Source organism: Trachurus japonicus, chromosome 4, assembly GCF_045865225.1.
Source record: "Trachurus japonicus isolate A0001 chromosome 4, Traja_1.0".
NCBI lineage: Eukaryota > Metazoa > Chordata > Actinopteri > Carangiformes > Carangidae > Trachurus > Trachurus japonicus.
In genome coordinates, this window is record NC_140910.1 from 31,853,904 (window position 1) to 31,876,450 (window position 22,547).

The 22,547-nt window shown below is 42.6% G+C and overlaps 1 protein-coding gene across 1 annotated transcript in view; it reads left to right on the forward strand.

The window, feature by feature from the left end:
- The first annotated feature begins 1,836 nt into the window (after window positions 1–1,836).
- Window positions 1,837–22,547, forward strand: part of LOC146989239 (uncharacterized) — a 22,082-nt gene continuing 1,371 nt past the window's right edge. Inside the window, exons 1-8 of the mRNA XM_085775360.1 lie at window positions 1,837–2,176; window positions 3,211–3,367; window positions 3,453–3,589; window positions 4,752–4,897; window positions 7,369–7,535; window positions 18,739–18,905; window positions 19,019–19,096; window positions 22,356–22,547. Of these exons, the coding sequence (XP_085631486.1) occupies window positions 1,931–2,176; window positions 3,211–3,367; window positions 3,453–3,589; window positions 4,752–4,897; window positions 7,369–7,535; window positions 18,739–18,905; window positions 19,019–19,096; window positions 22,356–22,547 (1,290 nt within the window). The 5' untranslated portion in view covers window positions 1,837–1,930. The remainder of the gene's footprint in view (window positions 2,177–3,210; window positions 3,368–3,452; window positions 3,590–4,751; window positions 4,898–7,368; window positions 7,536–18,738; window positions 18,906–19,018; window positions 19,097–22,355) is intronic.

Here is a 22,547-nt window from a genome sequence, read left to right on the forward strand (position 1 = left end):
TAACCAGCAGCTGATCTGATCTGAGGTCAAATTTCTCAGCAGCATGGACGACGACTGTTGCCGCTGCGCTGAGACAAGGTGAGAGCTGCTACACTGAGACTGTACTACTACAATAATACTGCAATACAATACTGCTACACTGTAATAATACTACCTCACTGTTATACTGGAGTACCACAGTACTGCAATACTACAGAGCTATAGTAATACAACACTAACTACAACATGACACCAGTGTTCACCGACTACAACACTAACACTGTGGTACTGTGTGATACTACTACAACACTGTACAGCTGTACTCTGATAATACAACACTGTAATACTACAGTACTACAATAACACAGTGGTGCTATGATAATACTACTGTAATTATACTGTAGTTCTACAACACTGTTAGACTACAGTACCACAACACTGTAACACAACAGTCCATTACTGTGATACTACACAACAATAACACTGTACATTGTAATATTACTGCACTGTAACACTACAGCACTGATGGAAATACAACTAACAATACTTTTAAGATACTACACTGTAAACTAAATGTACTACAGTAGTTTTTTTTCATTCTATGTGTAACTGACAACGTGAAGATAAATGGAAAATAAATCAAATCAAATAAATAACTGTTGTAATTTCACCAAAATGAGGATTTTCTGTTATATTGTAAATTTCAATTTTCCTTTATTGCCATCGAGCAACAAAGAAATATAGGTGCATCTCTCCCTAACAACTTTAAAAAGGATAAAAGAAGTATGCAAAGAGTAATTTAACATACATAATTAAATTATTAAATTAAATAATAATAGACTAACTTTACCAACCAGATTATGTAATAAAGTTGCATTATAATGCACTTTTTGTATATAAAATGTAATAATTTTGCACGAAATGTAACAACTTATTACAAGGCAAGGCAAGGCAATTTTATTTGTATAGCCCGTTTTTACAAAATGCGGCAAAGTTTATTACATATTGCATTCAAGAATTTTATTTCAAAATGTGAAAATGTATTACATTATTACAAAATGCGGCCTCAATTAAATAAATAATTTTTAACAGTTTTCTTTACAATTTATTTAGTAAAATAGAAATGAAATCAAAGAAATGAAATGTTTTGTACAATAGTTTTTTTTTTCATTCTGTGTAACTGACAACATGAAGATAAATGGAAAAAAAACAAACAAATAAAATAAAATAAATCACTGACGTTTCGCCAGAACGGTGATTTTCTCTTATATTGTAAATTTCAGTTTTCCTTTATTGTCATCGAGCAATGAAGCACAAAAAAATGTAGGTGCATCTCTCCCTAATAACTTTAAAAAGGATAAAAGAAAAATACAAAGAGTAATTTAAGATACATAAAAAAACAAACACATTAATTTAAATAATACAAATAATAGATTAGGCCTTGTAGTGCCACATTATGTAATAAAGTTGCATTATAATGCAATAAATGTGTAAGAAACCTGGCCGCATTTTGTTACAAGTTGTTACATATTGCATTATTACAAAATACAAGTGTTGCACTTTTTTATATAGAAAATGTAATAATTTTGTGAAAAATGTAACAACTTATTACAATATGCGGCAAAGTTTATTATATATTGCATTCAAGAATTTTACAAAAAAAAAGGTTACAAAATGTTACAAAATGTGGCAGATTTTACAAAATATTACATCATGAGGTGAAATTAATTACATTATTACAAAATGCGGCTTCAATTAAATGAATAATTAAAAAAGACAGTTTTCTTTACAATTTATTTAGTAAAATAGAAATTAAATGAAAGAAATGAAATGTTTTGTATTTGTTCCTACAGGATGATCAGGAGGAGAGCGAGGCTGCAGCTCAGAGGTCAGAGGTCATCTCGCCTGTCTCCCCGTGCGGCGCTGTGACGTCGTCGTCGTCGTGGTGACCATGGTGGGGGGCGTGGCGGTGTGCGGCTCCATCAGCTCGGTCAGAGCTCTGTGGGAGACCCGGATCAAGAGGAGGAGGGAGGAGCAGGACGAGGAGGAGCAGCAGAGGAGGAGGAGCGGCACCGAGCGGCGCTCCAGACTCAGCCTGGGGGTCTGGGAGGACCGGGCCCTTCTGGCTCGACTCAGACAGAAGCTGCAGACCGAGGACGGACGGCTGGTGCTCCGCATCGAGCAGGAGGAGTGGAAGGTATCAGATTATTGTCCTGGTCCAGTCTTCGGTCTGATGCAGGGGCCTAGTTTAGGGTTAAACATTGGGGGGGGGGTTAAGATATCGGTCTGTATAGGGATTTTTTAAAGCAAAAAAGTCAGCGTATGCATGGAAAAGTGCAAAATCATTAACTTTGATAAAACGACAAGGCTTATTTGCCTCTTTATTTTGTCATTTCCGTATTAGAATATGGGCTAGACCAATCATGACCAGGGAATATCACATCATAAAATAACGGTGTAACTAACGACACTACTTTTTCAGTAACAGTAATCAAAAAAGTTACCTTTCCCCCGCTATAACGCCGTTACTGTTACTGACAATAAAATGCACCGTTACTTGACTCAAGAAGTCCCATCATAAAATAATAATACATCTGTTAAAGTGTACGTTTGACTTTTTTTTTTCAGTCCATAAACCAACTACGGTAGTAGAAAAAAAAAAACATGTATCTGGAACGAACCAACTCCAGAGTTGGGAGGGAGGTTACTGGGATGAGTTCAAGTAATTTGACATATTTCAGCATTTTATATTAAAAAAAGCAACGCAGATGTTACTTTTATTACAGTATGTAGTAATTCAGTTACTAACTCAGTTACTTCTTGGTAGGGCTGCAGCTAACAATTATTTTCATTATCAATTAATCTGTTGATTATGTAAACGATTAATCGATTAGTTGTTTGGTCAATAAAATGTTTTAAAAAATGTTGAAAAATATCAACCAGTGTTTCTCAAACCACCAGACGACGTCCTCACATGTCTTGTTTTGTCCACAAACCAAAGACAGACTCAGTTTATTGTCATAAAGGAACAAAGAAACCAGAAATATTCACATTGAAGAAGCTGCAATCAGAGAATTTGGACTTTTGTTCTTAATAAACTACTCAAACTGATTATTAGATTATCAAAATAGTTGATAATTAATCGATTATTGTTTGATTAATCCAGTAATTTTGTTTTTTTTTATATCATAAATTACGGCCTTGGTCTGATGTGAGTGTTTGTCTCTGCAGGTCCTACCGGGCTGTCTGGTCCAGCTCAACCAGGTCCAGGAGTGGCAGCTCCACCGGACCGGACTGCAGAAGATCCCTCACTTCATCTCCAGCTTCCAGAACCTCCTGGTGCTCGATCTGTCCCGCAACGGCGTCTCTGAAATCCCCAAACAGATCGGTCAGTAGCCTACCTCCGACAGGTCAAAGACCGACCCTGTAGCCGGTCTCACCATGTGTCCTCCTGGTTCTGGTTCTGGTCTCAGGGATGTTGACGCGGCTCAGAGAGCTGATGCTGAGCTACAACCGAGTGCAGGTGGTTCCCGAGGAGCTGAGCGGCTGTGAGAGTCTGGAGAGACTGGAGCTGGCCATGAACCGGGAGCTGGACCACCTCCCTGACCAGGTACGGACCAGGGGCCGCATGAGAGTTGACTTAGGAGTGAATGCACTTAAAAGGTAGTTATAATCAGACTTTTAGTGGAGTGTAGGACTGAATCTTAAAGGAATAGTTGACCAAAAAATGAAATTCAGTCATTAGTGACTCCCCCTCATGCTGATGAATACTCTGGAGCAGTTTTTTATTCCTCAAAGTGCATCTGGAGACCCGGGAGGCCGGTTCCTAGTCCAACCAAAACTTTATATGAGAGTAATAGGGTCCGACACAAAAACGTCCATAAAACTACACAACAACCATTTAATATTCCTCCACACTGCTCGTCCACTGCAATCCAAGTGTCCTGAAGGGAGATAGTCCAGAATTTACTCGAAACAACGTCATTGAGGCAAGTCCGGTCGAGAGCGCACACCAGGCAAATTCAATCCAGGACTGTTCAGGCTGTAAAAATGTCCTAAATGACGTTGTTTCCAGTAAACTCTGGACTATCTCCCTTCAGGACACTTGGATTGCAGTGGACGAGCAGTGTGGAGGAATATTAGATGGTTTTTGTGTAGTTTTATGGACGTTTTTGTGTCTGACCCTATTACTCTCATACAAAGTTTTGGTTGGACTAGGAACCGGCCTCCCGGGTCTCCAGATGACCTTTGAGGAATAAAAAACTATTAATCAGCATGAAGGTAAGTCAATAATGACTGAATTTCATTGTTTGGTGAACTATTCCTTTAAGTGCTGGTCTCAGAGTTGAGTTACCACAGTACTATGTGCCGTAAACTGAATTTTAGATGATGTCACTTTCAAGTCGACCCTTATCTAAGAATATAGAAATATCTCAGTGAGTTAAATGGCCAATGGGAGTGTATTCAACTGGAATCTACAAAATAATACAAAATATATACATTTCCCTCATCAAACTCATCAAATACACAATCCAACAACTCCACAACGCTCTGGTGGACAGGTTGTGACCTGCACATTCACCACGCTATGAGATAATAACACAACGTTACCAGACAGAGTTGTTTTAGAGGGAAATACAGAGACTGCTTAATGAAAAACTGTCCCTGAAGGCAACACGTCACATCAGCGGTTTTGCACAAATTTACCTCTAAAACAACTCTGTCTCTGGTCCAGCTGCTGGTCTCAGGTCTGTTGTGTGTCCCCTCTCTAGTTCAGACACCTGAGGAACCTGCAGCACCTGGATCTGTCCATGAACGACTTCACCGGCATGCCGGACTGCGTGGTCGCTCTGCCGGCGCTCGAGTGGCTCGACATGGGAGGAAACCGACTGCAGTGTTTACCTGAGGACATCCACAGGTGGGTGGTGGAGACACAGTGTCAGCCCCCCGCACTCTGTCACATTTATTTATACATCTATTCTTGGACTTTTGCCTACATATTTGTATTTACACACCCTGTGTAGAAACCAAGGGAGTAGGTTTGATTTTGACATTGGTGGGGACACAAAAGTACTCCGAGGCATCGCTCTTTAAAGTTGATGTTTTTTGCATTTGCAATCATAATTTCATGTTACGTAGGGGTAACTAATGAGCAACTAATGAAAGACAAGAAGGCAACTTAGAAGAGTTCTCATTGCTCTGGCTGAAGTCAACTGTGCATCATCATGACTAACACATCCATCATTATTTAACCTCACCTGTGAATTTCCAGCCTCTCCTCCATCTCCTCCTTCTCTACCTCTTCCAGCTTCTCCTTCTCTACCTCATCCAGCTTCTCCTTCTCTACCTCTTCCAGCTTCTCCTTCTCTACCTCTTCCAGCCTCTCCTCCATCTCCTCCTTCTCTACCTCATCCAGCTTCTCCTTCTCTATCTCTCCTTATTCATCTGTTCTAGCCTCTCCTCCTCTACCTCCTCTGGTCTCTCCTTCTTCATCTCCTCCAGCCTCTCTACTGTCTGTCTCTGTCACCTGACAAAAATATGTTGGTGCAGGACATATGAACAGATACATTAGGGATACAATGATCATAGGGTTTGATGGTACAGTTATTGCCTGAGGAAAAAGGCTTTTACTTTTACACACTTGTGTAATTTATTCCCCCAAAAATATGGATGTATAAAATTACATGAGCATCTGGAATCTGAGGTTTTTTTGTAGGCCTATTTTCCTGACCAATGTTCTTTTTTTTTTTTTTTTTTTAAATAACTTTTAAAAAGTGTATCTGTTTGCCATTAAATATAGGCTTTTATTCATTATCTGTAGCCTATTGTTGAGGCTCGACAGTTAGATACCCTTGAAGTAATTTACACTTTGACTTACAAAGTGTCTTGTCCATTTTCCTTTTATTTGACATTATTACCAAGCACAGACCCACAGGCAGAGCGCGCACGCACGCAGACAGACAGACAGACAGACAGACAGACAGACAGACAGACAGACAGACAGACAGACAGACACAAACACAAATGTCCATGTAAATGACACCAATGATGTTAAAATCCGTCTAGCTGACGTGACCCAGGCAGAAGAAATGCCGAACATGATGAACATGTTGACAACTTACATTCGCGGTTGCAGATTGAAGCACCGTGACCTCCTGTCCCGTCCGACCAACGAGCAGGTAACTTTTACAAGCAGACGGAGTGACAGCGGGGACAGCCAATCACATGTACGTTAGCGAGAAACGGCAGAGCCAATCGGAGATCGATATTCAGGTTAGAGGCGGGACTTCTAGCAGAGACCGACTGTTAACCCTTTGTGTGCCATAATCATTAACTAAACACTACGGACAGCGGACACAGCGGCTGAATATTGGTAGGGACGTGTCCCTAGCGTCCCTACCCAATTCTACGCCCTTGGTAGAAACCTTAGCCGATGTGGCCTACGTTCTCTGGACATTATACAGATGCAGGTCCTGAGAGTCAGAACGGAACTGGGCAAAAAGGCTTTTAAATGTTCTGCCCCGATGTGCAGCAGGACTTGAAATTGACTCATCTTGTAACTCTGGGGGAATTTAAGTCAGTTATAACAAGGAAATGAGCTCAATAGGATCTTGTGATTGCATTGTGTAATCATGTAATCCCACTCTAGTTTTCCTGTAATGTGTCATCGTTCATTTTACTTGTTGAGTCTTGTGTGTTTGGTGTAAACATCTTGGCCAGGTCACTCTTGGAAAAGTACGATGGAGTACAAGGGCCACATTGAGGAAAAAAAACCAACACACAGACTTCAAGAACAAAGTCGTAAATTTACGAGAATAAAGTTGCACATTTCCTACGAGAAAAAAGTCGTAACATTAGGAGAATAAAGTCGTAAATTTACGAGAATAAAGTCGTACATTTCCTACGAGAAAAAAGTTGTAACATTACGAGAATAAAGTCGTACATTTCCTACGAGAAAAAAGTTGTAACATTAGGAGAATAAAGTCGTAAATTTACGAGAACAAAGTCGTACATTTCATACGAGAAAAAAAGTCATAACATTACGAGAATAAAGTCACACATTTACGAGAATAAAGTTGTACATTTCATACGAGAAAAAAAGTCATAACATTACGAGAATAAAGTCGTACATTTCATACGAGAAAAAAAGTCATAACATTACGAGAATAAAGTCACACATTTACGAGAATAAAGTAGTAAATTTACGACTTTATTCTCAAAGCTTGTGATTTTTTTATTTGTCAATGTGGCCCTAATACTCCGTTGTAGAAAAGAGTTTTTTCAATCTCAATTAGTTTTTTACCTGGTTAAATAAAGGATATTGATTGATTGATTGATTGATTGTCAGCCAATCAGCAGCGAGGTGTGTGTGTGTGTGTGTGTCCTCAGGATGGAGAAGCTGCACACGCTGTGGCTGCAGAGGAACGAGCTGGAGAGACTTCCAGACAACATCAGCAGGATGCAGAGTCTGGACACGCTGGTCCTCAGCTGCAACCGGCTGAGGGACATCCCCTCTCTGATGGAGGACATGTCCAAACTCAGGTCACTGTCCACACACACACACACACACACACACACACACACACACACACACACACACACACACACACACACACACACACACACACACACACACCTGTGACCTCTGTCAAAGGCAGAGTCCCCATGAGTCAGAGTCCCTGTTGTGGCTGTCTTTCAATAAACTTCAGCCGCTGAGGAACTTAAAGCTCTTTTGTGACGCGTCCAAAAACTCCATGGGTCCACGATCAGTTTAAAGTGTTTATTGTGACAAAAATCAAAAAGAGCCAACAAGCAGTTATATCAAAAAGGGAAATTAATACGTGCCCTTTCAATAAATAATAATAATGATACTGGTGAGATGATAAGGTGAAAATGATGGTAAATTGACGGTCAACAAAAAATATATGAGCTTAGTTCTCTCTCTCTCTTTGTGTTCAAAACTCCCGCCACCACACACACACACACACTAAGTAAAGAAAATAACCACACCCCCTCAATGTGTGAATGCAAATGACATCATCAACGCAATGACGTCAAACCTACAGCAAAATGGCAGGCAAAAATATATTTTAGCTTCTACAATACCGGCCCCTAATTATTATAACTCAAACAATAATAATTACCCAATAAATGATAATCACACACACAAGTACATTTCAATAGAGAGTCCATTATGAAGATCTTCTTTCTTCATGAGAATGCTATAAGTGCATACAGTGTTGGAAAGAGTGATCTACTGTCACTCTGGATCAGTCCATAGTCCATAGTGTATGTACTGTAATGTGTAAGGGGCAAAGGTCAAAGTCCAAAACAAAAAAGAAAGTCAGTCTGAGCTTTCACAGTTCTTCTGACTCCAATAGAAGGCAGATTTTGTTGATTGGTCTGTTCAGAAATCCAGTCTTGGTCTTGATCCGGACATGACGAACGAGTCCTCTCTTATCCAGAATAGTCTCTGCGATTTTTCCAGTCAGCCAGGTGTTTCGAGGTGCTGAATCATCCATGATGATCACGACGTCTCCTGGTGTGAAGTTGCGTCTGATTTTAGACCATTTCTGTCTCTCCTGAAGTTGTGGAAGGTATTCTTTAACCCACCTTTTCCAGAACAGATCTGACATATACTGGATTTGTCTCCACCTGCGTCGAGCATATATGTCGTCCTGTGTAAACTGTCCTGGTGGCAATAAAGGCATGGTTTTAAGGAGAAGAAGGTGGTTTGGGGTGAGTGCTTCAAGGTCATTTGGGTCTGTAGAAGCCTTGGTGATTGGGCGGCTGTTGAGGATCGCCTCAGCCTCGCATAAAACTGTGTGAAGACCCTCTTCATCAAGATTTTGTACATTTAAAGTTGAGTTCAGAATCTTCCGCACTGATTTAATCAATCTTTCCCATACACCGCCATGGTGTGAGCCAGCAGGGGGATTGAAGATCCAGTTGATTCCCTTGTTAAGCAGAGTGTTGTGAATCTGATTTTGATTCCAGCTTTCAATTGCTTCTTTCAACTCCCGCTGAGCTCCAACAAAATTGGTGCCATTATCAGATCGAAGTTCTTTTATCTGACCACGTCTGGCTACGAAGCGCCGAAGGGCATTGATGAAAGAGTCTGTGTCAAGTGACGATGCCACTTCAATGTGAACTGCTCTTACAGCCAAACATGTGAAAATAACACCATAGCGCTTCACAACTTTCCTTCCATGCTTCACTCCAAAGGGTCCAAAATAGTCCACTCCTACATATGTGAATGGAGGTTCACCTGGAGTGACTCTGTCCAATGGCAAGTCTGCCATCTGCTGTTGACCTGGGGTAGCGTTTACACGCCGACAAATAACACATCTTGACAGTATCTTTCTGATCAACACAGTGGCGCCAGGAATCCAGTATTTTTGACGTAGGACAGATAACATATGGTTTGCGACCACCATGACCCACCTTTGCATGAATATGTCGCAGAATCAGATCAGAAATGTGGAAATCTTTAGCCAATATTACTGGATGTTTCACCTCTTCTGGCATCGCTGCTCTGCTTAATCGGCCTCCAACCCGCAACACATCTTTGTCCAAAATGGGATTGAGTTTATGAATGTGACTGGTTCGCTTGACATTCATTCCTTTCCTTAGACTTGCAATTTCATCTGCAAACCTCCTCTTCTGACAAAAGCAGATTATCTCCATTTCAGCAGCAGCCAGTTCCTCCACGGTGAAATGAGGGTTTTCCAGAGTCTGAAGATTTCCTGTATGGTTTTGTGGTAAGTTCTTGTGAACATTGACATGAGTTGCTTGTTTTCCTTTTCTGCTAAGACACAAAAGCAGTTTTTTAAATCTGAGTATCCATGCTACAGCTCTTTTCAGATGAGTCCAGGTAGAGAAATGATGGATGAAGTGTGTTACTGGATCCATGGTTTCAGTCGTTACCTGAGTAGCATTTACAGTGATGCTCTTGACTTCAGAGTCTTTTGGTGAGATTTTTTCCAAACCATCCGGATTTCGGGGCCACTCTTCCTGAGACTGAAGAAGAAATTCAGGCCCAGACAGCCATATTTCTTTCCGAAGAAAAGTTTCAACTCTCAAACCCCGTGAAGCCAGGTCTGCTGGGTTGTTAGTTGTGTTGACATATCTCCACTGTTGTGCATGTGAGACCTTGTGAATTTCAGTTACTCGGTTGGCCACAAAAGTGCGGAATCTGGTGGTTTTGTTGTTGATGTATTTAAGCACAGAGGTGCTGTCAGTCCAGAATATGGAATCTGCTAAATCCATCTGCAGCTCTTTTCTCCATACAGTGTCCATCCTGCTTGCCATTGTAGCTGCAGTTAACTCCATTCGAGGGATAGTGGCTGGCTTTAATGGAGCCACTCTTGCTTTTCCCATCACAAATCCACAGTGTGCTCGGCCATGAGTGTTATGCAGTAGCAGATAGCTGACAGTTCCATAACCATCTTCACATGCATCTGAAAAGTGATGTAGCTGAGCAGATGCAACGGTTCCAAAGTCTGTGGGTTTGAAGCATCTATCAACCTTGAAGTCTTCTAACTCATGAAGCTCTTGAATCCAACGCATCCATTCCTGCACAGTGGAATCAGTTAAAGCATCATCCCAACCAACCTTTTTTCTGCACAAATCTTGCAGGATTTTCTTGGCAGTCAAGACGACAGGCGACAATATTCCAAGGGGATCATATATTGAGCTCACTGTGGAAAGAATTCCCCTTCTGGTGAGTGGTCTGTCTTTGAGGGTGATTTTAAACTTGAAGACGTCAGACTGTACACACCATTGTACACCAAGTACTCTCTCCACAGGTAGGTTGTCACAATCCATGTCCAAATTCTTAATCTCTTTTGCTTTCTCTGTTTCAGGTATGGATACCAACACACAATGGCTGTTACTTATCCACTTGTTAACTCATTGAGTGCCAACCACGTAATTTCTCGTTTTTCGTTCCCATGCGTTGAGTGCCAAAAACGAAATTTTTCGTTTTTTGCTTTTTTTTTAAATTATGAAAATAGACACTTTAATACACATTATATGTAAATTTGGGGACTCTACGACGAGGAGAACTGAAATAGATGACGATCAAAGTCACATGACAGCTCATGATCTGGAAGTTTTTATCATAACTCAGCTTCTGCAAACGGAGTTCTGCATGCAGATGCAGCGCAGCTGCTCCGCTGCTGCTCTGCTCTCACCCGCGAGGCTGCAGCAGCTGGGAGCTGAACCAGGAAGCTCTCAGCCCACTGTCCCGCCCGGTCTTCATCTGGAGCAACACCGTGTCCTCCCCAAAGTCCTCCCACGGTAAAATCTGATGGTCTCTGGGTCAAAGCAGACCGGCACCACCGACCCGTACCACAGAAGGACCACGACCACGGCGGGACCGGTGTTCGCGAGCCGCTGTGGCCGGCAGAGCCTCACGTTCCGCGGCGAGAGGCTGTGACACGGCACGGTGCGTCTGTGTTATTGCTGTTTAGTGGCGCCCCCCCCGCCCCCGATGGTGGTTTTGTGAATAGAACAACAATTGTTGTGTATATTTATCTTATACGAGCCCTTTGATCCAGAAATGCGAGTGTGAGAAGAGCGACAGACACAAACAGCGCACCTTTCATAAAAGACGCTCTATCTCCTTTTCTAGAAAAAAAGGAGGGATTTTGGTGAAACCCAGCCATGTTTAGCTTGACTTTTCTCAGGAACGGAGGCACGTAGAAACAAACGGTTTGTGGCCATTTGAAGGATAAAGTTAAACCTTTCAAATGAGCCACAGTATGTGTTGGTGGCAATAATATAGAATACACTATGGCTCTAAAATAAAAAGTCAAATATGGTCTAATTTGCTGGTACACTTGACTAAAACTTTGGAAAGGAGCGCGGCACTCAATGAGTTAAGCACAAAACCTCCTTTGAAGCAAATAGCTCGCAGCTCATGATAGAGAGCTATTGCATCCTCTTCTGAAGCTACTGACGCAAGGCAATCGTCCACATAAAAATTGTTCATGACAGTGCTTACAGCTTGAGGGCTGAACTCTTTCACATTGTCCTCAGCACATCTCCTAAGTGCAAAGTTTGCACAACTGGGGGACGAAGTCGCTCCAAAAAGATGCACCGTCATTCTGTATTCCTCCATGTTCTGACTGTAGTCTCCATCAGGCCACCAGAGGAATCGCAACAAGTCCCGGTCTTCACTTGGCACCTTGACTTGATGAAACATTGCTTCAACATCTGCAGCGATGACAACAGGTTCTTTGCGGAATCTAGTCAAGACTCCTATTAGTGTACTGGTCAGGTCTGGCCCTGTAAGAGCTGAGAATTCAGTGACACTCCCTGAAACGTTGCTCCACAGTCAAACACCACTCTTAGTTTCTTCTTTTGTGGATGTAAGACTCCATGATGTGGCAGATACCATTTTCTGCCATCGCTGCGTTCCAAGACACAATCCGGTACCTGTTCAGCATAACCTTTGGTTAACATGTCAGACACAAAGCTGGTGTACTCAGAGTGAAAAGATGGATCCCTTTTAAATCTTTTCTTTAAGTTTAGTGTGCGTTGTTCAGCAACACTTCTGTTGTCAGGCAAACATATTTCCTTTTCTTTTAAAGGTAAATTAATGCAATAATGGCCATCAACTAGTCTGGTAGATTGTGAGACCAAATCCAAAAACATCTTGTCTTCCTTTGATGGTTCTTTATCTTCTCTAACACACTCAGGGAAGTCATTTCTGAACTGTTGCTCCCACAGCACGTCAAGTTTCACAACTGAGATCCTGTTGGCATTGACTGTTGACTGTTCCTGAGCATCATCATCCTTTTTTCCAAGTGGTCCATTAACTGTCCAGCCAAGCATGGTTTTTACAGCATAAGGTCCATCTCCCACACTCCGTATAACATCAAGTGGCTCCAGAGCCCTTGGCACATCCAAGCCAATGAGCAGTTCAATATCAGATTCAATTTTGGGCAAATGGACATTATTCAAATGAGACCACTGTTCAATATCTTTCTGATGTGGGATGTTTCCTTGATGCACAGGCATAGTCTTCTGGGTGTATATACCTGGAAGATCACAAAAATGGCTGCTATCCAGACCAGCAACTTCAAGACCTGAAACAATGTTGGTTCCAACGACCTTTCTTTGACCCATGGTTCTCAAAAGAATACTTGACCTTCTTCCTTGGAGCTTAAGCTTGGTCATCAGGCCCACTGTACAAAACGATGCAGTGCTACCTGGGTCAAGAAATGCATATGTCTGTACTATTGCACTTCCCTTCTTGGCTTTCACTTGTACAGGCACGATTGAGAGTTTGCAGTTATCCTCACCGGCCCCAGTAAGACCACTGGTTTGGACCGAAGCTACAGCACTCCTTCTAGCTGTGTCCTTTGTCTCCGTTTGCTGTGTGTCCATCTCCTTTTTTCTTTGGTGAATATGCAACATCCTGGGATGCTTTAAACCACATATGTCACAGGTGAGTCGTTTTCTGCAGTCTCTGCTGAGGTGCCCTTTACCCAAACAGCCAAAACATATTCCATTTTCTCTCATGAAAGCGATTTTCTCATCCTGTGTCTTCTTTTCCAATTTTGAACACATATCCAAACCATGTCCACCTTCACAAAACAAACAGCTTTTCAGACCACACAAACCTTCTCTTTCCTTCGTGCCTTTTCCATTATTTTCTTTAAGTGTCACAGTGGTAGCAAAGATACTTCCTTTTATCCTAGGTTGAGGTTGTGACTTGAACCTTCTTACCTCTTTGCTCACTGCTGGAGTGTCTTTTATATCTCCGAACACTGGGTCTGTCAAAATCCTCACTTGTCTTTCCAGGAAATCCACCACATCCTTGAAGGTAGCTCTTTGATTGTATTTTACCTGGAAATCACAAGCCACAGTTCTCCATTTATCCCTCAGCCGATAGGGCAATTTCTTTATGATGATGAGCATGTTTGAAGGCATGTCCAGCTCCTTCATGTAGTTGACATCTTCCATGGCGTTGCAACATCCTTGAAGAAAAAGGGTGTATGCTTGAAGGGATTTTGTGTCATCAGGTTTTATTGATGGCCATGCAAGAGCCTTATCCATGTAAGCTCTAGCAATTTTGTGCTCGTTGCCAAAATGCTCCTGAAGTAAAGCTTTAGCCTTCCTGTATCCTCTGTCTGAATCCATGTGTAAGCAGCTCCTTACTATTTCCCTCGGCTGTCCTCTTGTGTATTGCTCCAAGTAATATAAACAGTCTCTGTAGTTTTCATTTTTGCTTTCAATACTGTGTTCAAAGGATTTAATGAATGTTTGGTACTGAAGGGGATCACCATCAAAAACTTGAATTTCCCTCTTTGGCATAGAAGAAAGGCACTGTTGATGAATTAACAGAGCAGTGATTTCATTTTGTTTGTCCATGACTGAGTATATGTTGTTCTGTTCACCACTGTTGGAGGTAGGTAAGATGGCTGGTGTGGTCACATGTGCATGATCACCTGCATTCATGATGGTTGAGTTGAGTGTTCTGGGATCTGTATTGGAAGGTTGGGTGTGAGTTGCAGCTGTGTGCGCAGTCGCAGCTCCTATAATGGGTTGTAGATTAGTGATGTTTTGATCTGGGAGACTTTGTCCATGTAGTTGTATGTTTTGTGTATTTGGCACAAAAGCTTTTGCTTCAACATCAAGTGCTCTCTTTCCTTGATACTTTTCAAAATATGACATCATATCATCAGACATTTTAGTTGGATGACTTTGTACACTGGATCCTCTTGATGCTCCAAGAACATGCACCTTGGCCATAGTAGCAGCAATGTCGGCCTCCAGCTCCAGCTGCTCTTTTTTCTTCCTTATCAACTCCTCCTGTTCCTCCAGAGCATGTTTATCTTTCAGCATTTTCTGTCGTACAACAAGAGCAGCTACATCAGCCTCGGCTTTAATGCGTGCAGATGAAGTACTTGATGCTTTAGAGCTTGCCTTGGAAGCACTGTGTTTGCTTTTCCTGCTGCTTGCAACATTAGACACACTGTCACTCGGTTGAATTAGTTCCTTGCACCCTCCAGGTCGGGGGAGAGTTCCTGCCTCAGGTGGAGGAGTTTAAGTATCTTGGGGTCTTGTTCACGAGTGAGGGGAGAACGGAGCGCGAGATCGACAGGCGGATCGGTGCGGCGGCCGCAGTAATGCGGTCATTGTATCGGTCCGTCGTGGTGAAGAAGGAGCTGAGCCGAAAGGCAAAGCTCTCGATTTACCGGTCGATCTACGTTCCCACCCTCACCTATGGTCATGAACTCTGGGTCATGACCGAAAGAACTGGATCCCGGATACAAGCGGCCGAAATGAGTTTCCTCCGCAGGGTGGCGGGGCGCTCCCTTAGAGATAGGGTGAGGAGCTCTGTCACCCGGGAGGAGCTCGGAGTAGAGCCGCTGCTCCTCCACATCGAGAGGAGCCAGTTGAGGTGGCTCGGGCACCTGTATAGGATGCCCCCTGGACGCCTCCCTCGTGAGGTGTTCCGGGCATGTCCCACCGGGAGGAGGCCCCGAGGAAGACCCAGGACACGCTGGAGTGACTACGTCACTCGGCTGGCCTGGGAACGCCTTGGGGTCCCCCCGGAAGAGCTGGAGGAAGTGTCCGGGGAGAGGGAAGTCTGGGGATCCCTGCTCCGACTGCTGCCCCCGCGACCCGGACTCGGATAAGCGGCGGACAATGGATGGATGGATGGATGGACATCAGATGTTGCTTTTGAGGTTAGGTCAGGGGGAGGATTGTCCTGTGGAGGAATTTCCTCCTTTGATTCAACAGGTGCTTTCTCATGTAAGATGGAAGAAGTGTCTGAATCTGCAGCAGGTAAATTCACAGTCACATGACCTGTTTGCATAGAGTGTCTTTCATTGTCAAAAAGCCATTGTTTCACATCCTCCACAAAGCCTGTGTGGTATTTGTTTATGCGTGCAAACCAGTCATTCTGAGTTTCTTGATCCTCCTCAGGAAGCAATACAATCACTGATTCATGCGCAGTTTTTGCACACTCAAACAGTTGAATCAGTCTCTCCAAATTCCATTGCACATCCTTTGCATTTGCATCCCTTTTCATGAGCTCCTTAATTTCACGTGTGAGCCCTTTAAGTTTCTTCACCGCCGTATGACGCTCATGCTGAAGCGTATTCATTTTATAAGCCAGCGCTTTGGTTGTAAGCTTGACCGTCCTCCTCTCCATTTCATCACTCGCATCCTTTGTTTCACTCATTTTGACATTTCCAACGTGCACAGCTCATCAATATACACAGCAAAGCATAAACACCACGCAACAGATGAATCATGAATCCATTCACAAACGTTCCACAGCTCAACTTTGAGTCCGTGCGTTCTTTTGATCCAACAAGCAGTCACGGTGCCACAAACAATCCACACGGCTTCCAAACTCCGCCGAACTCGGCGCGTGCGTCCAGCGCACAAACACACAAGCCAAAACAACAGTCCCAGTCCTCACTGGACGAGCAGCATCCAATTCAAGTCCACACTGTGTTCCAAATTTCATCCAATACACAGAAGGAATCTCAACATACCGCTTCTGATGGCTGTGATGCGCCGCCGCTGTGATTGCTTTTCACTCCTTTGTTGTTTTTACGCAGCGCTCCGCTGTGATTTCTTTTTCCCATGCCGGTGAGCTGAATCCAATCCCATGAGAATCCAATCCCAGGGTCCAAGGTGGTCCGGAATCCCAACAAACTCCGCGATCCAAAGTCTTTTATTTTAACGTTAATATTTTTTGTTGACTAATGTTGTGGCTGTCTTTCAATAAACTTCAGCCGCTGAGGAACTTAAAGCTCTTTTGTGACGCGTCCAAAAACTCCATGGGTCCACGATCAGTTTAAAGTGTTTATTGTGACAAAAATCAAAAAGAGCCAACAAGCAGTTATATCAAAAAGGGAAATTAATACGTGCCCTTTCAATAAATAATAATAATGATACTGGTGAGATGATAAGGTGAAAATGATGGTAAATTGACGGTCAACAAAAAATATATGAGCTTAGTTCTCTCTCTCTCTTTGTGTTCAAAACTCCCGCCACCACACACACACACACACACTAAGTAAAGAAAATAACCACACCCCCTCAATGTGTGAATGCAAATGACATCATCAATGCAATGACGTCAAACCTACAGCAAAATGGCAGGCAAAAATATATTTTAGCTTCTACACACCGCGAGTCGCCGTTGTCTCCTCTCAGAAGTCAACCATAAAAAAAACCAACCTGCATAGTGCACAGTTTAACCTTAGTTAAAGTCCATATTGATTCTTTAAACTATGCAGCATTAGTAAAACCTAACAGCTCGTTTTTCTCTGATATCTTTTTCATCTTTACTTTTTTTTCACACAGTCACAACAGAATACATATGCCTTCAAGAAAATAAAACTTAAAAGGCTATTTTTCTGTTAGCAGTATTTCTTTTACATCTTGAAATCAACAGCGATATGCATTTTCCAAACACATCACGTTTCTCCGATTGTTTTTTTTCATCATTCACGGTCATTGAAATTAGCTCAGGCTAACACAGTTAAAGCTAACACTGAAAACACAACACACTCACCGGAGAATAGTCATCAAAACACACTAGTTAGTTATCCTCCTTAATCTTCTGGCAACACAACGTCGTCCCGAACAACTTTAACCTTTTCTCGGACAGCAAAAACATAAAACTTAACGGATATATCAACATTCACTCCACGCTGCTCACGAAAAGCTGCATTCACACTTGCATTCATCTTGTTTTTGTTCACTTCCTCCTTCTTCCTCATTTCTACCGCTGATTTCTGGACCCACTGGTGAGCGTAATACGCCACCTTGTGGACATTTATATGCTACTACATGCAAAAATCACAACACTTAAAACCATATACACTATGTTAAATTTATGGGGGCTACATGACCTTTGAGGTGCATCTAGGTGACCACAATTTTACTGATTTAAATTCATACGGGAAGCAAGTTGTTGCTAAAACTGGGAGCTTTTAGTTAGGGCCACGGGGCAAACACATCGAGGCACTGTCCTCTGGCTTCTGCAAGACACAAGTCTCGTCTATTGGTGTATTAATCCACGTTTCGATAGGTATTATAGTTTTTGATCAGTCACTGTTTAATGACCATGACCCTATTTGGAGAAGTGTTGAGATTATAATGGGTGTGTATTGGGTGGAATGTTCGTGTCAGAGTGGGAGAAGTTGCCAGAAATTGTCTGAATTTTTCTCTTTCCACGCTGCTCACGGGCACAATTTACACTCTACACACATAATCTTTTCCACAGTTGTAGACAAACTTGTCCTCTCTCTAACAATGTGTTCATCAAAGCAGAGAGACTTACAGAATTTAAACTGTGAGCCTCTCATTGCGGCCAGGTCTCTTCCTGCCGCCCATTGACTCTAATACAAAGATTTTCTGAGAGAAGCAGAGGGGACCCCTGTTTATAACTTGCAAATGTTTCTAAAATATTTACTGTAGAAACACCAAAGTCATATCAAAGTGTTCAGGAAGTCTTTACGACGACCACGGTCTGCTTCTCCTTCTGATAGTAGCTACCGTTTTCTCAGAATCAGCCCAAATGTGAGACCAGCACAGAGGCAGAAAATCACCCTTTTTCTCTACATTTCGTATGTTTGTGTCACTGAAAACGTCTGACCCAGATAAAAAAGTTCTTGGTTTGAAAGTCTGTCCCAACTGAATTTTTAGTTGAATATCCCTTTAACAGTAGATCAGACCTGATATGTCTCAGATAATCAGTAATCAGCTGTCATTGATCAGGTTTCCACAAAGCGATGGTGAAGACGATGACGGCCGCTCTGATGATCCCTCACTTCGGCTACTGTGACGAGGTCGACCTGAGCCGCCTGGTGGCGCTGCGGGCGGAGCTCCGGCCCCTCGCCGAGGGCCGGGGGGTCAAACTCAGCTTCATGCCCTTCTTCATCAAGGTACGGGGCTGAGAGGTGGGGCGAGGGGGCGGGGCTTGGCGGGGGCGACCTTGATGCTGATTGGTCACGTGATGTTTGATGCTGACGTTGATGCTGTGCTCTCATTGGCTCAGGCTGCCTCTCTGGGACTCCTGCACTTCCCCATCCTGAACTCCTCATTGGACCAGAGCTGTCAGAACATCACCTACAAGGTACGACCCGGTCCAGACTGGACACTTTCTACATTGTAGATTCAAACTTTTTCTTTAAGACCCAGTTGTTTCAATCCGTTGTTTTGCCATCCAGGATCACGTAATCCATCTCTACCTTTACCCCAGTTGTTCAGAGCAGATACAAGCTTCTCTAGATGACCAAATCCAGATAATGAGTGTTCTAAATGTGTAAACAACAGGTAGAACAGCAGCATGGAGACACTCAGAGTGGATTTATTTGAAAATGGGATGTTTGTGTTGTTTTCTCTGCTGTTTGTTGTTTCTTCAATGTCGTTTAAACAGCCAGACCTGATCTGACCCAGAACTAGTGTTGTCACGATACCAACATTTTGGCACCGGTATTGGTACCAAAATGTTTTTCAATACTTTTCGATACTTTTCGGTACTTTTCCAAATAAACAGAGAACACAAAAAATGTCATTATTGGCTTTATTTTAATAGAAAAACTTAGAACTATAATATATGTATCAGTAAATAATCAGTAAATCAATAAACAATCACTGCTGCAGGATTAAAATTGAAATTTCCATCAATATTAATCTGAACTCTTCCTAAATTAAAACATTAGTGGTCTGTTTAAAAATCAAGGGTTAGGGTCAACTTCTTTGCATTATTTGAGGTATGAAAACACTGCATCTTTTTTTGTTATTTTGACCAGTTGTAATTTTTGGGAGAAATTGTTATCAGTAGTTTATAGAATGAAACACAAACGTTCATGTTACTCAAACACACACCTATTGTTTCCCATATGTAGACAATGTGTGGCGCAGGGCCACAGAATCAAGACCAAGACACAAATTGATTCTGCACAGAGAGAGAGAGAAGCGAGCATGCATGCCAGTGGTGCACGGTAAAAATGAAACTTACCAACCAGCTGTGTTTCCTATTAATTAACGAGTCTGTGGCGGCCCGTCTCTCACGTGCGCGCTGGTGCACACACACACAAAGACGGGTCAAAGTTTCCTGATCCGACTAAACAGTTCTGATCAACACAAACTGAGGGTTTGATCCAGATTAAAACAGAGACTGGATCACGTGATCTGGTTTTAGTTTTTGCAATAACCCGTTTTCAAGGTTTTATCCGATCAAACTGGGCACTTTTCGTTAGGGCCACGGGGCAAAGACAGCGAGGCTCTGTCCTCTGACTTCTGCAAGACACAACACTCGTTTATTGGTGTATTAATTCACGTTTTTTGATAGGTATTATAGTTTTTGATCAATCACTGTTGAATGACCATGATCATATTTGGAGAAGTGTTGAGATTATAATGGGTGTGTATTGCGCAGAATGTTCAGGCTAGCATGGGTGACATCATTTTTCTCTTTCCACGCTGCTTTCAGCCACAAATTACACTCTACACACATGATTTTTTCCACATTTGTAGACAAACGTGTCCTCTCTCTAACAATGTGTTCATCGAAGCAGAGAGACTTACAAAATTTAAACTGTGAGCCTCTCATTGCGGCCAGGTCTCTTCCTGCCGCCCATTGACTCTAATACAAAGAGAAGCAGGAGGGACCCCTGTTTATAACTTGCAAGTGTTTCCAAAATATTTACTGTAGAAACACCAAAATCATACCAAAGTGTTCAGGAAATCCTTACGACGACCACGGTCTGCTTCTTTTTCTGATAGGAGCTACCATTTGGTCAGAATAAGCCCAAATGTGAGACCAGTAGGGCTGACCTCCAAAAGTCAACTATTCGACGATTCGATTCGGAGGGGTCTGATTCGACTATGAACCTCGTAGTCGAATCTAACCAAGACTGTACCATTCTGACTATATGGGGGTGCCCACGGCTGCTGAGCATAAATTGTTACATAGAATGTCTTTTTTCGTTATAAAAAGACTATTTTGATACAAAATCTGCCTACTTTCTGTTAATAAAGAGTTCAAAATTATGTGTGCGTTTAAACGGTAGTCTTAGCTTCTTACTACGTATTAATAAATCACCCACTGCAGTTGCACAATCAAATGAGCGGAGGTTTTTCTTTTTTTCAAATGAGTGGAGGTGAGCAGTAGGACCGTCAAAGTCACGGTACTCAGAAGTCACTGCAGAACACTCACTGAGTGGCAAAAAGACGAGGGGCAGAGCCGCCAAAGTTTAAAATCAAGGAAGTCTGACAGTCTAACTTTGTCAACATTTATCATGCATGACCTGACAGAACAGCAAAACATTGTGAGGATACATCTGACTTTGACCGAGTTACATTCAAGAACCTGCTTTCAATCACGGAAAATAAATTAACTCCAGCGGTGATTTTTTTTTTTCGATGGATCAGCTGTGTTTACCGTTTCAAGTGTCAATAGTTCTGATGGTTAGACAGATGAATTAGTCCCTAACACATCCTAAAGTTTGACATGTCAGAGTTTTTCAGAAGAGGAACTTGTTTTTTTTCCGACTTCCGAGTTGTAATGAACGCACCATCAGTGTCGGGAGTCACAGCTGTAATCTCGTCCCTCTGCAGCCTGTCTGTCTCTCTGCCGGTGCCGCGGTCACACTGTGTGTGTTACAGGATTGATTAACGTAATGTACGGATTGTCGAGTCCTTCTGACCTCAGTTTGTTTTGATACTACATGTTTTACCCGGTTTCTCTGTGTCCACGACCACCGCTATCCTTCACCACGTTGAGGGATGTTTGATTTGCCACTCACAGTCCGAGCAAAAGGAGCGTTGTCCAGGGCAACGTAACATACAGTAAACGCATACCCTGGCTCACAATGCCTACTAAAAATCATCCAAAGTGTGGAAAATAAATAAAGGTATTTGTTTTACACCTACCATATTTTTGGGGTGTTTTAGCTCTTTTGTTTGAAACGGGAAAAAGTTGCAAATTTGCTGCTATCTAAAAAAAAAAAAAGGTTTGACGATCAGTCGACTACGGCAAAATCTGACGAATCAGATTCGACTATGAAAATCCTTAGTCGAAAACAGCCCTAGAGACCAGCGCAGAGGCAGAAAATCACCCTTTTTCTCTACATTTCGTATGTTTGTGTCACTGAAAACATCTGGCCCAGATAAAAAAGTTCTTGGTTTGAAAGTCTGTCCCAACTGAATTTGTAGCTGAATATCCCTTTAACAGCAGATCAGACCTGTTATGTGTCAGATAATCATTAATCAGTTGTCATTGATCAGGTTTCCCAGAATCCGATCAGATCACTGGGTCTGGATCAGTCTGACCCGGTTACTTGACATCATTTATATCTAATCACCTTGGTGTGTCTCTTTGCCCTCAGGCGTCTCACAACATCGGGCTGGCGATGGACACGAGTCAGGGTCTGCTGGTGCCCAACGTGAAGAACGTGCAGCTGCTCAGCGTGTTCGACATCGCCCAGGAGCTGAACCGGCTGCAGACGCTCGGCGCCGTGGGGCAGCTGGGAACGTCGGAGCTGACGGGGGGAACGTTCACCCTGTCCAACATCGGATCA